This window comes from Oncorhynchus mykiss, chromosome 21 (assembly GCF_057628025.1).
Source record: "Oncorhynchus mykiss isolate SJ-2025 chromosome 21, ASM5762802v1, whole genome shotgun sequence".
Taxonomy (NCBI): domain Eukaryota; kingdom Metazoa; phylum Chordata; class Actinopteri; order Salmoniformes; family Salmonidae; genus Oncorhynchus; species Oncorhynchus mykiss.
Window position 1 is genome coordinate 43,995,678 of NC_143042.1, and position 19,827 is coordinate 44,015,504.

At 43.8% G+C, this 19,827-nt stretch overlaps 1 protein-coding gene across 1 annotated transcript; it reads right to left on the reverse strand.

Annotated features, from left to right (window-relative positions):
• Positions 1 to 1,690: 1,690 nt before the first annotated feature.
• On the reverse strand, positions 1,691 to 19,640 carry LOC110500626 (phospholipase A-2-activating protein). Its single transcript, XM_021578100.3, has 14 exons — positions 19,454 to 19,640; positions 18,760 to 18,953; positions 18,522 to 18,622; positions 18,237 to 18,357; positions 17,974 to 18,141; positions 14,805 to 14,940; positions 11,773 to 11,942; positions 11,274 to 11,425; positions 7,384 to 7,603; positions 6,586 to 6,651; positions 6,391 to 6,462; positions 6,102 to 6,209; positions 5,708 to 5,875; positions 1,691 to 2,411 (listed from the first exon to the last, which is right to left on the reverse strand). Exons 1-14 carry the CDS (start codon positions 19,600 to 19,602, stop codon positions 1,837 to 1,839), a joined length of 2,400 nt encoding a protein of 799 aa, XP_021433775.1. The 5' UTR covers positions 19,603 to 19,640; the 3' UTR covers positions 1,691 to 1,836.
• Between the last annotated feature and the right edge of the window lie 187 nt (positions 19,641 to 19,827).

Sequence of the window (19,827 nt, forward strand, 5' to 3'; positions counted from 1 at the left end):
GTTGTGTCTTTGTGAGACGCAGTGTAGGTGAACGGATGATGTCTGCATGTGTTGTTCCCACCGTGAAGCATGGTGTGGGGGTTCTGTCTGTGATTTATTTAGAAATCAAGGCACACCAGCATGGTGACCACAGCATTCTGCAGCAATACTCCATCCCATCTGGTTAGCGCTTAGTGGAACTATCATTTGATTTTCAACAGGACAATGACCCAACACACCTCCAGGCTGTGTAAGGGCTATTTGACAAAGGAGAGTGCTGCACCAGATGACCTTGCCTCCACAATTCACCCGACCTCAACCCAATTGAGATGGTTTGGGATGAGTTGGACCGCAGAGTGAAGGAAAAGCAGCCAACAAAGGATCAGTATATGTGGGAACTTCAAGACTGTTGGAAAATGATTCCAGGTGAAGCTGGTTGAGAGAATTCCAAGAGTGTGCAAAACTGTCAAAGGCAAAGAGTGGCTACTTTGAAAAATATAAAATATATTTTGATTTGTTTACCACTCTGGTTAGTACATATGTGTTATTTCATAGTCTGGATGTCTTCACTATTATTATACAATGTAGAAAATAGTAAAAATAAAGAAAAACCCTTGAATGAGTAAGTGTCCAAACTTTTGACTGGTACTTTATATCCATGTCCTCGTTCAGCCACAACTCTGAAAAACATCCCGTTGATAGGATAGTCATGGTTTGTTCTCCAGTGACTGCACGTTTGCTAGTAGGACAGTGGGCAATGGCAGTCTATTTACTCACCAACGAAGTCTTGTCATGGGGCCGGCTCACCTGCCTCTTTCTCCGCCACTTCCTCTTTCGATTCCCGGGGATTAGGGCATGGTCCAGAGTAAGCAGAATGTCCAGAGCTGCCAACTCATTTTAGTAGACATTTTCGTCCAAATAGAGGGTAGTGATCGCTGTTCTGATGTCCAGAAGCGGTTTCCAGTCATAGGAAATGGAGGAAACATTATGCACAAAAAAAAAGTTAAGACCAGCTCAAAAAAAACATACCAGAATTGGTTAGGAGCCCATAAGACAGCTGCTATCCCATGCAGCGTCATAGTTGAGATTCCACTGTTTACAGTTACAGTATTTACCATGAGGAACTGAGGTGCTGCGTAAATAGTTCACCAAGAGGGTGGCACTGGGGACAACATGCCACTTACTTCATTGTTGCAGAGTGGACATTCATTGCATGCTTTCACCTGTGATCTGATCTGCGATTGATGCATTTCTGAGTCTCGGATCACGATGCCAGGTGAAAACGTGCTTTTGCTTGATGTTACATGACTTTCTAAACTTAAAGGGATAGTTCACCCAAATTCCATATTGCTTTCCTTTCCCCGTAAGCAGTCTACGGACAGGGTAAGAAAACCAAATGTAATTTTGTAATTTCAGTGAACTATTCCTTTAAGATCACTGACCTTTTAGTATTCATCTAATGATTCAACCGTGTCTAACTCAGGTAATGTAGCAGATGGGTGATAAACTAGCCTGATTCCAGCCCAATTCGGATGTTTTCCACTAATTGGTCTATTGACCAATCAAGTCAGATCTTTTCACATTAGATATTTTTCAGAGCTGATCTGATTGGTCAAAAGATCAGGATTGGGCTGCATGTGTAAACGCAGCCATTTCTATTTAAATCCTACTTTCTCACCAACTCCATCATTAATAAAGGCTGAATGAAATATTCCATTTGTACATCTTTTTATTGCAGCACATGCAATCCAACAGTCCACCAGTCAGAAATCAATAAAACACTTGAACAGAGACTAGTAATAATGTAAGGGGAAAGGGGATACTGGTGTGGATTAAAACACAGAAAATGAGATCAGATCACTGCAGTTCTTTTAAAACCAGCTGGCAGCACTCGCCAACCTTGGCCGGGTCGGTAACAGAGGTGTACTTGGCGATCTGTGACGTGACCCCCAGGGACTTGGCCAGATCCTGGGCCGTCTGGTCGGAGGCCACTGTGGTCCCCAGGGCCACTAGGAGCCTAAACACCGCCTCCTTGTCCTGCACTGACTCCAGCGCTGCACTGGCCACCGACAGACACTGGGCCTTGGCTTCCAGGTCAGGCTGGCCGTGGAGAGAGCCGGCGTAGTTGAGGACGAGAGTGGCCAGGGCGATGTGAATGTTTTTGTTGCACACGGAGCACAGGTCGGCAGCGTGCGACAGGACAGCCTCCCGTTGGGCCAATAGGAGGGCTCGGCCACGCCAGCCACTAAAGCAGTTGCAGAGCGTCCGCAGCGCCAGCATTTGATTGGCTGGCCGGGCCTGCGGCTTCATCAGGCTCAGTAGGTGGTTGCAGAGCGCAACGCCATCGTCTGCGTCGCCGCCGCACAGGCTCTCGTTGACCTGTGGGTGGCGCACCGCCAGCCTCAGGATGTCCAGGACGGGGAAGACTATGTCTGGAGGACAGGAGAGAGAAGAGATGATTACAGGTCAATGAAGTGATAGTAGGCTCACAAGGGACATCACCATATGTTTAAATACTGGAATGTGCAATAGTTTCACATGCTTGAAAAGGCTGATGGGGCTTTTTATTTTTGAAAACACTGAAACTGAAGTCAAACAATAAAATGCTTATCAGAACTCCAGTCTAGTGAGATAAACCTTAGTCCTGCCCAAGGCTATAGTAAAACAATTTGTGCCCTTAGGCTTGGAGAAGCAAAAGTAATTCCGCTACCCTAACAATAGTAGAGCCCCCTTTATAGGCTCAAATAGCTGATCAGCCTGTTACCAACCCTTTGGAAACGTTTGAAAAAAATAGTGTTTGACCAGATACAATGCTATTTTACTGTAAACAAATTGACAACAGACTTTCAGCACGCTTATAGGGAAGGACATTCAACAAGCACAGCACTTACACAAATGACTGATGATTGGCTGAGAGAAATTGATGATAAAGGTTTGTGGGAGCTGTTTTGTTAGACTTCAGTGTGGCTTTTGACCTTATCGATCATAGTCTGCTGATGGGAAAACGTATGTGTTACGGCTTTACACCCCCTGCTTTATTGTGGACAAAGAGTTACCTGTCTAACAGAACACAGAATGTGTTCTTTAATGGAAGCTTCTACAACATAATCCAGATAGAATCAGGAATTTCCCAGGGCAGCTGTCTAGGCCCCTAAATTTTTTCAATCTTTACTAATGATATGTCACTGACTGACTAAAGCCAGAGTGTCTATGTATGCGGATGACTCAACACGATACACGTCAGCTCCTACAGAGAGTGATGTCACTGCATCAGTTAACAAAGATCTGCAGTTAGTTTCAGAATGGGTGACAAGGAATAAGTTATTCCTAAATCTTACAACAACTAAACGCATTGTATTTGGGGCACAATCATTCACTAAACCCTGAACCTCAACTAAATCTTATAATAAATTATGTGGAAATTGAGCAAGTTGAGGTGACTAAACTGCTTGAAGTAACCCTGGATTGTAAACTGTCATGGTCAAAACATGTTGATACAACAGTAGCTAAGATGGGGAGTAGTCTGTCTATAATAAAGCGCTGGTCTTTCAGAACATAGGTTTGTCACACCTGGACTACTGTTCAGTTGTGTGGTCAGGTGTCACAAAGAGGCACCTCTGAAAATTACAATTGGCTCAGAACAGGGCAGCACGGCAGGCCCTTAAATGTACACGGAGAGCTAACATTAATAACATGAATGGAACTCTCTCATGGCTCAAAGTGAAGGAGAGATTGACTTCATCACTTCTTGACATGAATGCACCGAGGTGCCGGTTTAAACTACTAGCAAACAGCTCAGACACCCATGCATACCACACAAGACATGCCACCAAAGGTCTCTTTACAAATCCCAAGTCCAGAACAGACTATGGGAGGTGCACAGTACTACATAGAGCCATGACTACATGGAACTCTATCCCACATCAGGTAACTGATGCAAACAGTAGAATCAGATTTAAATAACAGATAAAAATACACCTTATGGAACAGCGGGGACTGTGAAGAGACACACACACACACACACAAACGATAAAACAAATCGAATGTTATTTGTCACATGCGCCGAATACAGTGAAATGCTTACTTAACCAACAATGCCTTAAGAAGTTAAGAAAATAAGAAAAATGTGTTAAGTAAAAAATTGAAAAGTAAAAAATGTAAAATAAAAGTAACAAATAATTAAACAGCAGCAGTAAAATAACAATAGCAAGGCCATATACAGGGGGCACCGGTACAGAGTCAATGTGTGGGGGCACCAGTTAGTCGAGGTAATTGAGGTAATATGTACTTGTAGGTAGAACAGGCACTCTACACACATGTGGATTTTGTATTGTAGATATGTGATAGTAGAGTAGTGGCCTGAGAGAACACAACGTGTTGTGAAAAGGGTTATGAAATGTAATATCATGTAATATTTTAAATTGTATATAACTGCCTTAATGTTGCTGGACCCCAGGCATTACATTACATTGCCAGGCACGACTCCTACACCATCATTAAGTTTGCAGACGACACAACAGTGGTAGGCCTGATCACCGACAACGAGACAGCCTATAGGGAGGTGGTCAGAGACCTGGCCGGGTGGTGCCAGAATAACAACCTATCCCTCAACGTAACCAAGACTAAGGAGATGATTGTGGACTACAGGAAAAGGAGGACCGAGCACGCCCCCATTCTCATAGACGGGGCTGTAGTGGAGCAGGTTGAGAGCTTCAAGTTCCTTGGTGTCCACATCAACAACAAACTAGAATGGTCCAAACACACCAAGACAGTCGTGAAGAGGGCACGACAAAGCCTATTCCCCCCCAGGAAACAAAAAATACTTGGCATGGGTCCTCAGACCCTCAAAAGGTTCTACAGCTGCAACATCGAGAGCATCCTGACTGGTTGCGTCACTGCCTGGTACGGCAATTGCTAGGCCTCCGACCGCAAGGCACTACAGAGGGTAGTGCGTACGGCCCAGTACATCACTGGGGCTAAGCTGCCTGCCATCCAGGACCTCTACACCAGGCGGTGTCAGAGGAAGGCCCTAAAAATTGTCAAAGACCCCAGCCACCCCAGTCATAGACTGTTCTCTCTACTACCGCATGGCAAGTGGTACCGGAGTGCCAAGTCTAGGACAAAAAGGCTTCCCTGTTTTTACCCCCAAGCCATAAGACTCCTGAACAGGTAATCAAATGGCTACCTGGACTATTTGCATTGTGTGCCCCCCCCAACCCCTCTTTTACACTCATGCTACTCTCTGTTTTTCATATATGCATAGTCACTTTAACTATACATTCATGTACAAACTACCCCAATTGGGTCGACCAACCAGTGCTCCCGCACATTGGCTAACCGGGCTATCTGCATTGTGTCCCACCACCCACCAACCCCTCTTTTACGCTATTGCTACTCTCTGTTCATCATATATGCATAGTCACTTTAACCATATCTACATGTACATACTACCTCAATCAGCCTGACTAACCGGTGTCTGTATGTAGCCTCGCTACTGTTTATAGCCTGTTTTTTACTGTTGTTTTATTTCTTTACTTACCCATTGTTCACCTAATACCTTTTTTCCACTATTGGTAGGAGCTTGTAAGTAAGCATTTCACTGTAAGGTCTACACTTGTATTCGGCACACGTGACAAATAAACTTTGATTTGAAGAGTAGCTGCTGCCTTGGCAGTAACTAAATGGGGATCCTTAATAAATACAAAACCCATAATGATTGTTAGCCTACCTTCTGGCCAGTGAGAGGTCTTCCAGAGAAGGCTGATCTGCTCGGTGGTGGGCTGCTCTGAGGCACAGGGGTCACATACAGATACCAGCAGCTTCTCCAGGCTCCCCAGCACCTCCTCAGACAGCCTGTATTCACCAGGGGCCCCACCGTTCAGCTCCCTCAGCTTGGCTGGTGGTGGAAGGGCAACATTAACATAGAGAGAGGCAATTGAGTATGTTAGGACACTAATATCCGGGATGTATTTTCTGTAGTGAGGTTTTCATATAGCTATGCACATTGTTTCAGTTCAGCCACAGTGCAGTTTTGTACGCTGAATAAATAGAGATTATTTCTGCTGGTAGGAAAATATGGAATAAAATACGAAGGGATCATGTTTTGGTCAGTGTTTACTTACCCATTATCTGTGTTGCGTTGGCCTGCTCGAAGGTCACCCCGTCCGTTTTGGGGAAGTAGATGTTGGTGGATGTCTGCCTCGAGGCAGCTGAGGAGTAGGCACCCCCACCTGGGAAGAAAAGAAGACAGGCAAATGTTACACCTCAAACAAACAAAATACTAGAGACTAGATTTCATCTGCTTTAGCAGTGTTATTGGGTTGTCTTTTATTATGAGTGAAGATAAAAAAAACAGGACCGTGTGTCAATGCAACCTTTGATTGAACCCGAGGCATTGCTATAGTGACTTACCTGTGAAGGGGTCTGCCGCGCCCACCGGCGCCCCTGTGGGAGTCCCCGATCCTGGGATGTATCGCCCAGTGCCTGGGGAAAGCGCCGTAATAATGTATTAGCATAGCCATATAATGAAAATGCCATATAATACATTAGAACAGCATGTTCTCAACAAACTGAACTCTACAAGAAAGGACATTTGTTTTTATTTACCTGTGAAGGGGTCAGCCCCAAAACCTGCTCTATTGTCGGCAGCTACAGGGATGTATCGCCCTGAGCCTGATGGTGAACATGACAAAAGCAGGGTAAATATACAGTAAGTCTGGTATTCCAAACACATTTTGTATTTACTTGCTGTGATCCCATCTTTTCCAATTGTTTACAGTAACGTTGCACAATGTTTGTTAGAGGCAATTCCACTGTAACAGAGTGATGCTGAGATTTTTCACATTAAAATGTATGTCAAACAAAAAAAAACAATGATTGCAAATTTACACAAACCATACAACTCTTTGCACAAGGATGACTTAACCATTTCCAAAGAACATTTTACAAAAACACATTTACTTGAAGAAGAGTGCAGTTGACGGAATGACGGTTTGTGCTGCTGGTGCCGTCATTCTGTTACCGGACTTTGCGTCTGCACTGTTCTTCAAGTCAATGCGTTTGTGACATTTTCAGTGAACCTTTATAGAAAGTCATCCTTGTGCAAAGACTTTTGTGGTTTGTTTAACTTTGCAATCACTGGTTTTTGTTTGACATACATTTTAAAGTGAAAATTCTGAGTCACTCTGTTACAGTGGAATTGCCCATCAAAGACAAATATGCTGCCCCAGGCGTGGCCTATAGAGTGAAGATGGCTCAATGGCTTCACCAGTGAATGGATTGATACTACTGGGCTAGGCTGGTCTATTTTAAACATTATGTGAACTTGGTTCACTGCACGTTTTCTTTAGAAGAAAACATTGCCCTAAGTGTAGCCTATGGCGCTTGTTGATCCAGTGGCTTTACCAGTGAATGGGTCGGCAGCGCTGGGTGGGGCGGCTCCCAAGGTGTGTCCTTTGGTGTTCTCGATGATGAAGTTGGCCACCTGGTCCAGGAACATGGGGCTGAGCTCGTTCTTCTGCAGGAAGTTGTGAGCCGTCAGCCAGGGGTCGTCCGTCACGTTGTAGGGCAGCTTCATGGACGGGCCACCCTCGTTGATGTCGATGGTGAAGACAAAGTCGTACTCCTGGAAAACCATTCGGAAGATGGATTGAGTGATTCACTGTCTGACAGCTCGCCTCAGTGAAGATCAAATGCACTTGTGAATAATTTGCCTTGCGTCTGTACTCTGTTCACCAGAGTTGTCTTGTAGTCAGCACACAATTTTCCTCTGAGGCAAAGTTTCTCTCGACCTGTCTATCTATTGTTATCATCATTGACCTAACGTTGGAGTGCACCTATGGCTGTTGCGGCGACCTTATTACCGCCATTATGGCGTTCACAAGTCATGAAGGAAGTCAAATTCCAAGTGACCGTTTAGTCACAGTAATTAGGCTTCTCCAAGCTCTAATGCTGCTGATGGTCATTAGTAGCCTATCAAACTTGCTAACTGCCTGGTACTCAGCACTCTATTGTCCCTCTAATAACGCTGACATCAATGCAAATGGAATTGAAAATCTTATCAAACACTTCATGAGATGCTCATGTAATGCAACATTTCCATAGGCCACGCAATTGAGTGAGAAAACAGAGTGATGGCCTCTTAAAAAGAGGAGGATCCCATCAGCTTTCTATAGACTAGGCCTACTATATTTATTTCTCAACTTTCCTAATATTAAGTACATTGCTTCTCTTAACAACAGGAGTATAGCCTACCTGGCTGGCATGAAAATGAACCATGGGAAAAGCGTCCTCCATTCGCTATTTAAGTGCATAGGTGACGTATTTTTTCCTGCTGCCCGTTTCGAGACAGGTGCATGATCAAGGTACATTCTAAATCAAAACAAATATTTGATTTAGTATATGTAATGACAAGATTAAATCAAGAATACTCTGATGGGTGACAATATTAGCCTATCACTTGTGAATTATATATTATCACTTATGACGCCCAGTTTAAGGCATGAAACAATGCCTTTTTTTTGGCGAATAATAATTTCACCATAAAAATGCACCTTTATAATAAAAGCATTACATGCATAATCACATTTGTGGTAACTTTTGATAATGGTGTTCTCTCGCGAATGTAACATTCACACTTTTAGCCTACTGCCATATGCGCATTGCTGTACTTATAATGTGAACAAATAGCCTAATAGTTTATCAAAATTTAAAGCTAAACGTTCTGATCTGTTGCGTTTGACGCATTGCGTAAACATTTTTGGGGATGCTAGTGCTTGTATTAATTTGGGATCCATCACATCTCACAACTGTCTCAGACTATGTTCTGAATATTTATTTATTGCACAGAATAGAATGTCAACTTATGTACAGTCGTGGCCAAAAGTTTTGAGAATGACACAAATATTATTTTCCAAAGTTTACTGCTTCAGTGTTTTTGTCAGATGTTACTATGGAATACTGAAGTATAATTACAAGCAATTCACAAGTGTCAAAGGCTTTTATTGACAATTACATGAAGTTGATGCATAGTTGATGCAATATTTGCAGTGTTGACCCTTCTTTTTCAAGACCTCTGCAATCCGCCCTGGCATGCTGTCAATTAACTTCTGGGCCACATCCTGACAGACAATTCTTGCATAATCAATGCTTGAAGTTTGTCAGAATGTGTGGGTTTTTGTTTGTCCACCCCACCTGCCTCTTGAGGATTGACCACAAGTTCTCAATGGGATTAAGGTCTGGGGAGTTTCCTGACCATGGACCCAAAATATTGATGTTTTTTTCCCCGAGCCACTTAGTTATCACTTTTGCCTTATGGCAAGGTGCTCCAATCATGCTGGAAAATGCATTGTTTGTCACCAAACTGTTCCTGGATGGTTGGGAATTTGCTCTCGGCGGATGTGTTGGTACCATTCTTTATTCATGGCTGCTCACCTTATCTTCCCCAGACAAGCTTTTTTCCAGATGCCCCAAACAATCGGAAAGGGGATTCATTAGAGAAAATGACTTTACCCCAATCCTCAGCAGTCCAATCCCTGTACCTGTTGTTTTTCCTGGAGAGAAGTGGCTTCTTTGCTGCCCTTCGTGACACCAGGCCATCCTCCAAAAGTCTTCGTCTCACTGTGCGTGGAGATGCACTCACACCTGCCTGCTGCCATTCCTGAGCAAGCTCTTTACTGGTGGTGCCCTGATCCCGCAGCTGAATCAACTTTAGGAGACGGTCCTGGCGCTTGCTGGACTTTCTTAGGCGCCCTGAAGCCTTCTTCACAACAATTGAACCACTCTCCTTGAAGTTTTTGATGATCTGATAAAATTGTTAATTTAGGTACAATCTTACTGGCAGCAATATCCTTGCCTGTGAAGCCCTTTTTGTGCAAAGCAATGATGACGGCACATGTTTCCTTGCAGGTAACCATGGTTGACAGAGGAAGAACAATGATTCCAAGCACCACCCTCCTTTTGAAGCTTCCAGTCTGTTATTCGAACTCAATCAGCATGACAGAGTGATCTCCAGCCTTGTCCTTGTCAACACTCACACCTGTGTTAACGAGAGAATCATGATGTCAGTTGTTCCTTTTGTGGCAGGGCTGAAATGCAGTGGAAATGTTTTTTGGGGGATTCAGTTCATTTGCATGGTAAAGAAGGCAATTAATTGCAATTCATCTGATCACTCTTCATAACATTCTGGAGTATATGCAAATTGCCATCATACAAACTGAGGCAGCAGACTGTGAAAATTTATATTTATGTCATTCTCAAAACTTTTGGCCACGACTGTACTATGGGGGACAGTACATTTACATAGGCTAGTGCTTTTGCTGTTTGTTAGGCCTAACCCTACTCATCTTGTTGGCTGACGAAACGTAAAAGTGGACAGTTCTTCCAATATCTTCAATATGCACCTCGGAATTGGATAAGGACGTGCGCAGTTGCGTCCCCGATGTGTCTGTCTTCACTTGTAGCCTGTGAGAAAGACCTGATCATGTGATGGAGAGCCATATGAGTGCGAGGTGCTTCGGAGCGCGCAGCACTCAGGGAGAAGGGCACAACACAGCACTCCAGATTTTTTTAGGGTGCTTTACGGCCACACAAAAGGGGATGCCGCCGTGAAATTTGAGTCATTATCAAGTGCTTGTCAAATTCTGAATGAGAGACTGATGGTGTGTACAGCCTGCACAAAAAACAAAGAACCCATACCTCTCAAACAACTTTTTTCAAATCATCAGTGTCGCATCCTGCCCAACGTTTGTAGAACAACTCTAAATGAAGCATATAGGAGTACCTATTTCTTTGTTAACCACTCAACACAGAATAGCTGCATGTTTGCACTCCCTCAAATCGTTTGGAGAAAATATCCTTTCTATTTTATTCAACTTGGTTCAATTGTATTCTTCATACTATAAAATAATATAAACAAATGCCATGGAATTGAATGCAAATATTGTCTCCTAAATGAACTTGCGTAGCCCACAGCCATTTGGCATGGTCAGATCATGAATCTTGAATCATCACCTGACATAAGAACAACTCACAGTATGCTATTCTGTTCTTCTGAAAGACTACAATTTCTTCATATCATACTTCTTTAGGCCTGTCTAAAATAAAGAATGAATTTATTGTAAAGGTGTAAGCTATATTAAATGGATTTATTACACTTTTTTAAAATGTAGATGTTCCAAAGGTCTGCATCAGTGGGGAAGCCAGGATATGTGTTCATGTTAATTAACGATCAATTACCGTGAGACCGACAGTTATTTGCTTGACAATCCCCGGCTGACAGAATTTCGTGACCGCACCTTCCCCTCATAGTTGACTTTCTTGGAGGTCTGCTGGTTGGACCCTCCCACCACATCTCCTATCTTCATCCAGCGGCTGTCGGCCACGCTCCACTGGTACGCCTCCACCTTCTGGCCCTCTTTGATCAGCCGCGTCTGTCCTTCCCGATTCCCTGGGAGACAGACACACATCTTAATGAGTGTGCATACTTTACACACTCCAATACAACAAGGGGGGTTTCTGAATTACTCCACTTTTCATGTGCTTCTGTGGTTTATAGTTTCAGTTCTACTAAAGATTGGTGATTGGTAAAAATACGTTTATCATTCATGAAAGATGTCAGTGATCAGGGGCTGTAGATGCAAAAAAACAATAACAGCCAAACAGTGATGTTGGGCATGTAATGTCCTAATAGTTTTCTGTTAATTGAATATATAGATATCAATACATATATAGTGTAATGAAATTCATTATTAATTAATAAATTAATATAATGGAAAATGTACATAATATAATTACCAGGCTCATCAAGGTGATCCCTGCCTGGAAGATCCTCCATCTTGATGTCCCCCAGGTCCCCAGTCTTGGGGTCGATGGTGGTCTTGGAGAGCTCATCCTCGAAAGCTTGGAGGTCCTGAGGGCTGGCCATGCGGTCTTCCACCTCAGTGAACACTCTGATGAGGCCGTCACTGTGAGGCGAATAACACAAATCGGTGACACAAAAGCAAGGTAACCGCAGCAACATTGCTCTCTCCTCACTCTTTCCATTTAACTGTTTCTCTTAATTTACTTTGAACTACTCACTAACTAATTAATAATAATATACAGTGAGTTCAGAAAGTATTCAGACCCCTTGACTTTTTCCACATTTTGTAACGTTACAGCCTTATTCTAAAATGGATTCAACAGTCCCCCCCCATCAATCTACAAACAATACCCCATAATGACAAAGCAAAAACAAGTTTTTAGAAATGTTGGGTAATTTATATATATATAAAAAAACAGAAATATCACATTGACATAAGTATTCAGATCCTTTACTCAGTACTTTGTTGAAACACCTTCGGCAGCGATTACAGCCTCGAGTCTTCTTGGGTATGACGCTACAAGCTTGGCACACCTGTATTTGGGGAGTTTCTACCATTCTTCTCTTCTGCAGATCCTCTCAAGCTCTGTCAGGTTGGTTGTGGTGCGTTGCTGCACAGCTATTTTCAGGTCTCTTCAGAGATTTTAGATTGGGTTCAAGTCCTTGTTCTGGCTGGGCCACTCAAGGACATTGAGACATTGACATCATGCGACATCTTGGCTGTGTGCTTAGGATTGTTGTCCTGCTGGGATGTGAACCCGGAGCAGGTTTTCATCAAGGATCTCTGTACTTTGCTCAGTTCATCTTTAGTTCGATTCTGACGAGTCTCTTCCAGTCCCTGCCACTGGAAAACATCCACACAGCATGATGCTGCCATCACCATGCTTCACCGTAGGGATGATGCCAGGCAAAAGAGTTCAATCTTGGTTTCATCAGACAAAATAATCTTGTTTCTCATGGTCTGAGAGTCCTTTAGGTGCCTTTTGGCAAACTCCAAGCGGGCTGTCATGTGCCTTTCGCTGAGGAGTAGCTTCCGTCTGGCCACTCTACCATAAAGGCCTGATTGGTGGAGTACTGCAGAGATGATTGTCCTTCTGGAAGGTTCTCCCATCTCCACAGAGGAACTCTGGAGCTCTGTCAGAGTGACCATCGGGTTCTTTATCACCTCCCTGACCAAGGCACTTCTCCCCCGATTTCTCAGTTTGGCTGGGCGGCCAGCTCTAGGAAGAGTCTTGGTGGTTCCAAACTTCTTCCATTTAAGAAGGATGAGGCCACTGTGGTGACCTTAAATGCTGCAGAAATATTTTGGTACCCTTTCCCAGAGCTGTGCCTCTACACAATCCTGTCTCAGAGCTCTACGGACAATTCCTTCGACCTCATGTCTCGGTTTTTGCTCTGACATGCATTGTCAACTGTGGGACCTTATATAGACAGGTGTGTAGACAGGCCTTTCCAAATCATGTCGAATCAATTGAATTTACCACAGGTGGACTCCAATCAAGATATCGAAACATCTCAAGGATGATCAATGGAAACAGGATGCACCAGAGCTCAATTCTGAGTCTCATAGCAAAGGGTCTGAATACTTATGTAAATAAGGTATTTCTATAAACCTGTTTTTGCCATGTCATTATGGGGCATTGTGTGTAGATTGATGAGGAACATGTTTTATTTAATCAATTTTAGAATAAGGCTGTAACGGGTTGGGTTGAGGTCGGGTGATTGCGGAGGCCAGGTAATCTGATGCAGCACTCCATCACTCTCCTTCTTGGTCAAATAGCCCTTACACAGCCTGGAGATGTGTTGGGTCATTGTCCTGTTGAAAAACAAATTATAGTCCCACTAAGCGCAAACCAGATGGGATGGCGTATTGCTGCAGAATGCTGTGGTAGCCATGCTGGCTAAGTGTGCCCTGAATTCTAAATAAATCAGTGTCACCAGCCAAGCACCTCCACACGTCCTCTTCCATGCTTCACAGTGGGAACTACACATGCTGTGATAATTCGTTCACCTACACTGCGTCTCACAAAGACAAAAAAATTGTACCAAAGGACAGATTTCCACTGGTCTAATGTCCATTGCTCTTGTTTCTTGGCCCAAGCAAGTCTCTTCTTATTATTGGTGTCCTTTAGTAGTGGTTTCTTTGCAGCAATTCTACCATGAAGGCCTGATTCACACAGCCTCCTCTGAACAGTTGATGTTGAGATGTGTCTGTTACTTTAATTCTGTGAAGTAGTTATACCCTGCTGCAATTTCTGAAGCTGGTAACTCTAATTAACTTATCCTCTGCCGCAGAGGTAACTCTGGGTCTTCCTTTCCTGTGGCGGTCCTCATGAGCCAGTTTCATCATAGTGCTTGATGGTTTTTGCGACTGCACTTGAATTTTCCATATTGACTGACCTTCATGTCTTAAAGTAATGATGGACTGTCATTTCTCTTTGCTTATATGAGCAGTTCTTGCCATAATATAGACTTGGTCTTTTAGCAAATAGGGCAATCTTCTGTATACCACCACTACCATGTCACAACACAACTGATTGGCTCAACCGCATTAAGGAAACAAATTCCACAAATTTACTTTTAACAAGGCACACCAGTTATTTGAAATGCATTCCAGGTGACTACCTCATGAAGCTGGTTGAGAGATTGCCAAGCGTGTGCAAAGCTGTCAAGCGTGTGCAAAGCTGTCAGAAACTCAAATATAAATATTTGTTTAACACTTTTTTGGTTGCTACATGATTCCACATGTGTTATTTCATAGTTTTGATGTCTTCACTACTGTTCTACAAAGTAGAAAATAGTAAAAAATAAACAAAAACCCTGGAATGAGTAGGTGTGTCCAAACTTTTGACTGTTACTGTATATCTATCTCTGATAGAGGTGATGCAGTTGTTTTCATGTATTATACTGCTATGTCTCATGTCCTTTGACAGTGAGATAGAAATGGTTGGACAGTGGGGTTTACCTGGCTCCCACAGCTATATCCCCGTTGGGCAGGATACAGCAGCACCACACTGACTGGGCTGGGAGACGGATGGTCTGTTGGCACTCGCCCTGCTTCCATATCCTCAAGGTCCGGTCCTCTCCTGTGCTCACAAAATCTGAGAGGGGAGGAGAGCACCAACAGATTGTCTTGAAAAATGTCTGACGGAAACTTCAACAAAGTAAATGTGCAGAGGCAATATTGTGTGTGCAGGAGTTATCTTTTCTACTATGAAAACATAATGGTGCCGTGGGAGATGGCTGCCGTTTTACGGGCGCTCAACCAATTGTGCGTGTTTTTTCGCATTATTTGTAACTTATTTTGTACATAATGTTTCTGCCACCGTGTCTTATGACATTCCTGTCATTCACATGACAAAGAGACAGAGATATCGGGAACATAGGTTGGGGTGCCTTGTAAGGATCTGACGGCAAGTGGGTAATCTGCCTCTACCATCAGTCCTATTAGCCAACGTACAATATCCTGCCAACGGGACATTAAAAACTGTAATATCTTATGTCTCACCAAGTCGTGGCTGAACGATAACATGGATAAAATACAGCTAAATTATGCTAAATCGGCAAGATAGAACAGCTGCCTCTGGTAAGACAAGGGGTGGCGGTCTGTGTGTATTTGTAAACAACAGCTGGTGCACGAAATCTAAAATGAAGGAAGTCTCAAGGTTTTGCTCGTCTGAGGTAGAGTATCTCATGATAAGCTGTAGACCACACCATTTACCAAAAGAGTGCTGGCACTAAATCTGCACTCAATGAGCTGTATAAGGCCATAAGCAAACAGGAAAACGCTCATCCAGAGGCGGCGCTCCTAGTGGCCGGGGACTTTAATGCAGGGAAACTTAAATCCATTTGACCAAATTTTTACCAGCATATTAAAATGTGCAACCAGAAGGAAAAAAAAAACTCTAGACCACCTTCACTCCATACACAGAGATGCATACAAAGCTCACCCTAGCCCTCCATTTGGCAAATTTGACCATAATTCTATCTTCCTGATTCCTGCTTACAAGCAAAAACTAAAACAGGGCGGACCAGTGACTCGGTCAATAAAGAAGTGGTCAGATGGCACAGATGCTAAGCTACAGGACTGTTTTGCTGGCACAGACTGAATATGTTCCGGGATTCTTCCGATGGCAGTACACCACATAAGTCACTGGCTTCATCAATAGGTGCATCGATGACGTCGTCCCCACAGGGACCTTAAGTACATACCCCAATCAGAAGCGATGGATTTCAGGCAACATCCATACTGAGCTAACGGGTAGAGCTGCCGCTTTCAAGGAGCAGAACTCTAACCCGGACGCTTATAAGAAATCCCACTATGCCCTCAGACGAACCATCAAACAGGCAAAGCATCAATACAGACTAAGATTGAATTGTACTACACCGGCTCAGATGCTCGTCGGATGTGGCAGGGCTTGCAAACTATCAGACTACAAAGGGAAGCCAGCCGCGAGCTGCCCAGTGACACGAGCCTACCAGACGAGCTAAATTACTTCTATGCTCGCTTCGAGGCAAGCAACACTGAATCATGCATGAGAGCATCAGCTGTTCCGGACAACTGTGTGATCACGCTCTCCGTAGCCGATGTGAGTAAGACCTTTAAAAACAGGTCAACATTCACCAGGCTGCAGGACCAGACAGATTACCAGGATGTGTACTCCGAGCATCTGCTGAACAACTGGCAAGTGTCTTCACTGACATTTTCAACCTGTCCCTGACTGAGTCTGTAATGCCAACATGTTTCAAGCAGACCACCATAGTCCCTGTGCCCAAGAACACTAAGATAACCTGCCTGAATGACTACCAAACCATAGCACTCATGTCTGCAGCCATGAAGTGCTTTGAAAAGCTGGTCAGGGCTCACAACAACACCATTATCCCAAACAACACCATTATCCCAAACCGCCACAACAGATCCACAGATGATGCCATCTTTATTGCACTCCACACTGCCCTTTCCCACCTGGACAAAAAGAACACATACGTGAAAATGCTGTTCATTGACTACAGCTCAGTGTTCAACACAATAGTGCCCTCAAAGCTCATCACTAAGCTAAGGACCCTGGGACTCAACACCTCCCTCTGAAACTGGATCCTGGACTTTCTGAAGGGCCGTCCCTAGGTGGTAAGGGTAGGTAACAACACACCCCTTAAGGAAAAAAAAAACATCTGCCATGCTGATCCTCAATACGGGGGCCCCTCAAGGGTGCGTGCTCAGTGCCCTCCTGTACTCCTTGCTCACCCATGACTACATGGCCAGGCATGACTCCAACACCATCATCAAGTTTGCCGACGACACAACAGTGGTAGGCCTGATCACCGACAACGATGAGACAGTCTATAGGGAGGAGGTCAGAGACCTGGCCATGTGGTGCCAGGATAACAACCTCTCCATCAACGTGATCAAGACAATGGAGATGATTGTGGACTACAGGAAAAGAAGGACCGAGCATGCCCCCATTCTCATCAACAGGCTGTAGTGGAGCAGGTTGAGAGCTTCAAGTTCCTTGTTGTCCACATCACCAACAAACTATCATGGTCCAAACACACCAAGACAGTCGTGAAGAGGGCACGACAAAGCCTATTCCCCCTCAGGAGACTGAAAAGATTTGGAATGGGTCCTCAGATCCTCAAAAAAGTTCTAAAGCTGCCCCGAGAGAGAGCATTCTGATTGGCTTCATCACTGCCTTGTACGTCAACTGCTCAACCTATGACAGCAAGGCACTACAGAGGGTAGTGCGTATGGCCCAGTACATCACTGGGGCCAAGCTTCCTGCCTTCCCAGACCTCTATACCCGGAGGTGTCAGAGGAAGGCCCTAACAATTGTCAACTTAACTTATCTATTTTTTTACTATACACTTATTTTTCTTAAAACTGCATTGTTGGGTACGGGCTTGTAAGTAAGCATTTCACTGTAAGGTTGTATTCACCGCATGTGACAAATAAAATGTGATTTGAAGCACAAGCAGACTTTCACACTTTCCTCAGGCATAGTGGTTCTACAAACAGACTGTCACACTTTCCTCGGGCATAGTGGTTCTACAAACAGACTGTCACACTTTCCTAGGGCATAGTGGTTCTAAAAACAGGGCACAGGTAGATTGTCTGGGATCAGTCGTCCATACTGTACCTTGTCCATTGGGGAAGACGGCCAGGCTGTAGATGTAGTTGGTATGGCTGTAGTATACCTGCACACATTCCCCAGTCACCAGCCATCTCCTGATACTGGTGTCATTGCTGCAGGAAAAGAACTCCAGGTCGCTGACCACCGCTAGCCCTCTGACACAGTCCTCGTGACCTGGGACAGACGAATGCATTCAGTGATGTCTGGCCTCAGTACTGCCACCATATTTATGGAGGGAACGGTGGTTTGTGGGTGCATTAATATCTCACCTGTAAATGTCTTCTCACAATGCCCAGCCTTCCACAGCTTGATGGTCTTGTCAGCTGATCCTGACAGCATGAGGCCTTGTTCAGGTAATATGACCACTGCCCACACTGCTGCTGTGTGCCCCTGGAATACAAAAGAGCACATCTAGCCATATTCACTCACCTGGGTTGTGTTCAGTACAGAGAAAATGTTGCGAAACTTATTCATTAAGAACACAGATTTTCATATTATGTCGCAAAATGTTTTTGCTAAATTGAGCTCTACTGAACATGTCTCATACACTTTACCTGTAAGGTCATCATGCACTTCTCGTTGAGCCAGACTTTTGCTGTGGTGTCCCATGAGCCACTCAGTAGGGTTCCAAACTTTCCAGAGGACAGAGTGCACACTGTGGACATACATATCATGGATCATGTCTAGCTATTCACAACAAAAGTGTCATCAGACCAAGTTGGTATTTGAAGTAAAGTAATCACGTTCAATTAGGTGTTGCACAATAATGCATTAACTGTTTATCAACTCTACCTGTGTTTTTGTGTCCCTTCAGGGTGAATAATGGTTGTGGTTGGTCCAGTGTGAAAACACATATGTTGTGGTCATTTCCACCAGTGGCTATGAGTCCCCGAGGATATGTGTCACTTGGAGCGATGATGCATACACAGGATACAAAATTTTGATGACCTGTCATGCAATGCATTTCTGTGAACCCCCTGTCTGGGCTGAAGAGAGACAAAACATGTTATATGAAATTAAATGGTATTACATTTCCAATGCAGAACAGGGCGGTGTCAAATTCTGAACAGGCTCTGGCTATTTCTAATGATTAACTAGCTATAGAAAAAAGCGTTGCTAGCTATAAAGGAAACGTTAATAACGTTAGCTAACTAGCTAGCTAACAATAGCCATAAGGTCTAGCGATAAATCTCGTCCTTCAAGTTTAAGAAACCTTGTGTCACCTACAGTTGGCGTGTTATGAATGGGGGACTATCCGATGTGGAAAAAACACTGCATAATACTTGCTAAGAGAATGACAACGCTAATTTTGCTAGCTAGCGTCGATGCAATAGCAGCGACTTGTTGGTTTGCCTTTACATAATGCTTATGTTAAATTGAGAGGGGCATCGATGTGTGTGGCTAGGGTTCCTAACTGATTATATTTACGACATTAAAATGGTGAGAACCACATTATTGTCTGTTGAGCTAAGCTAGCTCGCGGTACCTTGAGTTTGGTACCCAGACTCGTCCAGTTCGGTCTCGGGAAACAGACACAAAGGCTCCGTCAGGGAAAAAAGCAGCTGAAAGACCTCTCACATCCATTTCATGACCAGGTATAGAGCAGCTTAGTTTATATGAGTTAGGTGTTGCCATTTTATCCCCAATATCACAATGTAATTTCTGAGCTGATAAGTGACGTTTCTTGACAACAAGAAGCGGCCGGCAAGTAAGGCGGAAGTAGCAATGCAAAACGAACCTTGACCTCAGATTGCATGATGGGTCAATTACATTTAGCTTATGAAATTATATATTTTTTCTGCTTTTGACGTTTGAACATAATTTTTACGAATAGAAATAGCACTGCCATAATAATGTTTT

Excerpts from the sequence above, each read along its gene's own strand:
- LOC110500626 (XM_021578100.3), bottom strand. The coding sequence starts at position 19,602 with ATGGCAACACCTAACTCATATAAACTAAGCTGCTCTATACCTGGTCAT. Across the intron at positions 18,142-18,236 it reads TTGTGAGAAGACATTTACAG|GTCACGAGGACTGTGTCAGA; the intron begins GTGAGATATTAA and ends CGTCTGTCCCAG. Across the intron at positions 5,876-6,101 it reads CAACGCAACACAGATAATGG|CCAAGCTGAGGGAGCTGAAC; the intron begins GTAAGTAAACAC and ends TTCCACCACCAG.